This window comes from Misgurnus anguillicaudatus, chromosome 12 (assembly GCF_027580225.2).
Source record: "Misgurnus anguillicaudatus chromosome 12, ASM2758022v2, whole genome shotgun sequence".
Lineage (NCBI taxonomy): Eukaryota > Metazoa > Chordata > Actinopteri > Cypriniformes > Cobitidae > Misgurnus > Misgurnus anguillicaudatus.
Genome location: NC_073348.2, coordinates 21,379,790 through 21,384,066, shown reverse-complemented (window position 1 = coordinate 21,384,066; position 4,277 = coordinate 21,379,790). Strand labels below are relative to the sequence as shown.

General features: G+C 38.8%; 1 protein-coding gene across 1 annotated transcript; it reads right to left on the bottom strand.

Annotated features, from left to right (window-relative positions):
- Window positions 1–498: 498 nt before the first annotated feature.
- Window positions 499–2,094, bottom strand: ccl19b (chemokine (C-C motif) ligand 19b). The gene is made up of 4 exons (XM_055208784.2): window positions 1,721–2,094; window positions 1,182–1,302; window positions 966–1,084; window positions 499–872 (listed from the first exon to the last, which is right to left on the bottom strand). The coding sequence occupies exons 1-4, from the start codon at window positions 1,797–1,799 to the stop codon at window positions 850–852; spliced, it is 342 nt and encodes a 113-aa protein (XP_055064759.1). The 5' UTR covers window positions 1,800–2,094; the 3' UTR covers window positions 499–849.
- Window positions 2,095–4,277: the final 2,183 nt, after the last annotated feature.

The following is a 4,277-nucleotide window of genomic DNA, read 5'->3' as shown; positions in this document are numbered from 1 at the left end:
CATGCAATCGAATAAACACGTTTTTTCGGAGGGACTGCCTAACCCAAACCTCAACTCTAACCCCAACTCCAGGCGAGAATAGTTTTAAAAGTGGAAGAAAAGCATGTAGAAACCAATACATAAAAGTACATCCTAACCCAAACCCCAAATCTAACCCCAAGTGACAATGATTTAAAAATAGGGGGAAAATGAGAAAACAATATGACATGAAAAAGAAATTCGTGCTGAGTGACCCGAAAAAGACATTCGTGCTAAAGGCACAAAAAAGCTGAATTTCGTTCCATGGACACAAATAAATTAATCAAATTCTTTGTGACTATAACACCACTTTCCGTGAGACCGTGTTGGATTTTTCCTTATTGAGATTCAGAGTCCTGGACCTTGATCGGTTCCGATGTTCGCCTCAGATTATCACATAACGTCATATCAAACCATTCCCAAGTCGGGATGATTACATCAGTATTTTTTACAATAGCCAATGAGAGATGGAGGTGGAAATGTATTTTTATTTTCTTTTATTAGGAGCAAAGAAATCCACACAATTTTCATGTTTAACATTCACAGTATTTTATGTAGAAAAATAACATCTCATCATTTACCGGCTCGGGGAAAACAACACACTAGCTATATACAGAAAAATATTTGTACAAAACGAATGATCAATTTCTCTTCATATAGACCAGAAGTATCTCCGCAATCTCTAAAAAAGCTTATATGACATGAAATGTACACTTTGACCCGCTACACCAAAGTGCACGTGTAGTAAACATACTACATTTACTATAGCATCTACTTCAGGATCAGTATTACTTAGCAGTCGGACATCAGGTTGAACCTTCTCATCTTCGTTTACTGTTTTCTATGTTTCTTTCCTGTAAGCAGAGAAAGCAGAACATTTTATGTGCTATATTGTAAACGGTCAGTTACAGTATATGTTAGATTGCATGTCTTGTGTAGTGTTGTACCGTTCAGTTTTCTAGACTTTTCCACTGGTCCTTTAATTATGGTTTCAATCAGGTCGCTGACCCAGGAACTCTCACTTGGAAACGGTGCGCAGAGTTTTAAGCCCTTCTTTGTGACAAACCTGTACAAATTTATGTATATTTCATTATTATATTGCACAATCCAACCACACAAGTCTGTTAATGATTTGCCGGTTTTCACTGTGTAATGTGACAAACACAGTGGCAGGAATTCTGCAGGCTCCATCTCCAGTCTGAATGGTGAATGATGTCACCACCTTTTGTGGGATTCGCCGGGTGCTGGTCGATAAACAGCAATCCACTGCCATATCACTTTGAGCTGTAGTTAAACAGTGCACAGAATGTTAACCATTACCAACATTACCTAATAAATATATATTATCTTTACGCCATGGGGTCTAAAAGTCTAAGACCGTGAGTGATAATGCTTATATATATATATTATATAAAAAATTATATAAAAAGCACAACGTGTACAAAATAGTGAAAGATTTAAATGACCGTATCAAATTTCAAGTGTTACCAAATTTTAATTGTGGTGTCAAACTTTTAGACCTCACACTTTGCTATTTTGGAACTACAACCTTACTGAGATACATTTTAGGAAACTAAACAGCTTAATGTGATTAAAGAACCTTAAAATCCATGCAATAAATCAATTTTGCTAAATTAGTTCAATTGCCATTGTGCCCATTACAAGTACAATACAATGCAATAATAGTTTTTTTTTGACTCACCTGTTGTACAGCACCATAGACTTGCGCTCAGAATAAGCAGGACACTTGCCCACAGTGTTACAAAGTTGGAGAACATCATTTTTTCGTCTCTTTCCTTGCGTTATCTCACCTCTGTTCAAAGATATGATCCTCGCTCTGTGCACGCTCTCTATTTATCCTCTTTACTCTAACTTTCACTTTCTGTCCTCTTTCAAGCAGCGATTTCCTGTAAATCCGTCCCTGTTGAAACCTCCTTTCACCTTTTGTTACCTGGAAAGGTATACCTGCCAAGCAGGGTCATTCATTCTCCGAAGGGAAAGTTTCAACTTGTCTCATGGGCTTTTGAAATGTGCTTATCAATGTCACTCGCTGATGGGAAACAAAACAAAGTGAAATTATAGACCTATTAGCGTATGCCATTTTCTGGATAGCTTGGAGAATCGGTTGCACATGCTGTACAGATGAAAACAAAAACTATTGATTTTGGCAGGTCTGCCTGATACCACCTTGACAGGACAGATTATGTCTGCTAAAGTTCACCCATTTTGGCCACCCTGCGCTGTGAAAGTTTATACAGGGTGTGTTCAATAAAAACATAAAAATCTATCAAAAAGTATTTAACATACTGTGCTTTATGACTTAGCGGATAATCGGATTAAATTTTATGATCGTTTATGCAGTAACTTGTAGATTGATAGATAGATATATAGATTGGTTGATCTAGATATGTAGTAATATATGATTTGTTAGCATGCAGTAAATTAGGACTGATTGTATGACTCATTTGTGTATTAACATAATATCATAGGCAGGAAATTCTGATCTCTTACATTGTTTGATCGACGAATGTACTATTATGAATATGTGTGTGTTTGTGAGTTCTGGGTGGATTCCAATATCGAAATTGCAAGAACATGTTTCTGCTATCAGCATGCTGCAAGACATCTATGCATGTTCATTTAAAAAGTGCAATGTAATGTTGATCGTGGCATAAAATATGCAGCTGCTTTATTCATGTTTTCCTGATATGTTTTCCATTTTAAATAGTAATACTGGTTAACTGGATTTCTTTAACAACAACAAAATGTGATGTTGCTTGCCAGTGCAGAAACAAGTTTAGGGTGGTTGCAATGCTTGGTAGCTCCTAGTGAATTATTCTCAAAATTCCTAGGTTCTTTTAACCCAATGGTTAGGTTTGTTAATATTTGGCACAACCATGGGTTGAAACAATGCAGCGTTTTGAAAGTCATATGATTAAGTCCCTCTTTTACTGTAAATCTATGGGATTGATTTGCCATGGATAAAACAAAAAAAATCGGACTCTAAAAAATGCTGTTATTTTTAGTCCAGCACTGGTTTAAAAAGGGACAAACCCAGCCGTTGGGTTAAAATAACCAAACATTTTGGTTTGAAATAACCCAACATTTTGGTTTGAAATAACCCAGGAAAATAACCCAATTTGTTTTAGAGTGTAGAAAATAATAGCAAAACCTCACAATCATTCATGTCCGCACAAACAATGCTGGGTAAATAATGGACAGAACACATGATGGGTTATTAAATAAACCTATACTGGGTTGTTTCAATGCAATTTTGGGTTGTTTCAACTTATGGCTGATTTAACAACAACAACCCATCCTTGGTTTATTTATCACCCAACATGTGTTCTGTCCCATATTTACCCATCATTGGGTTAAAAATAACCCAGCACAATTTTGAGCGTACTTACATATAAATTCAATATAAATATGCGTATTTAATTACGTATAAGAAATTACATTTACAAATGGTTAAATCTAATGCATGTTCGTCTTTTTTTAACTTGTTAGAATACGTCTTGGCTTAAGGTAGGGCCAGACCAAAATAGTTCTCAGGATTTTTTAACTCCTGTCATATTTTTCAAATATGTGGTCGGAGACCACAAACATGCTAAAAAATGTACAATTTACCAGTTTTGTTCCTATAGTGTGGGGATTGCCGCTATATGTACACCACACATCTTCAATGTCTCTTCTCCGCTGCCGGCCACAGCACCCCCTGTCATGGTCCCTGTCTCGTCTCCGTTGCCGGCCGCAGCGCCCCCTGTCTTGGCTCCTGTCTCGCCACCGCTTCCAGCTGCAGCGCCCCCTGTCTTGCCTCCTGTCGTGGTCTCGCTGCCTGCAGTGCCTCTTGTTGCGGCTTCCCAGCCCACTGCAGCACCCCCTGTTATCCTTGCCCCAGCACTGCCACAGTTTAACCCTTCTGGACCCGCCTCTCCCAAAGTCCCCCCAAGAGACCCGTCAAGTCAGCCCGGACTCCATCCTTGGCCATACCCCGGGGATCAAGGACTCACGCCCTTCCCACCCAGTCTGGACCACCGCCTATGAACTTTGTTATTCCCCCACCCCCCCTCCCTTGTTTGTTGTTTTTATTGTCCCACCCCAACCCATTTGTTGTTATTCATTGTTTGTCATTGTTATTATTTGTCATGTTTCATTGGGTTCTGTCATGTATGCAGTCTGTCATGTCCCGTCTTTAGTGTTTCCCCTGAGGAGCGTCTGGGAGTCGCTCCTTAAGGGGGGGGTTCTGTCAGGATCTT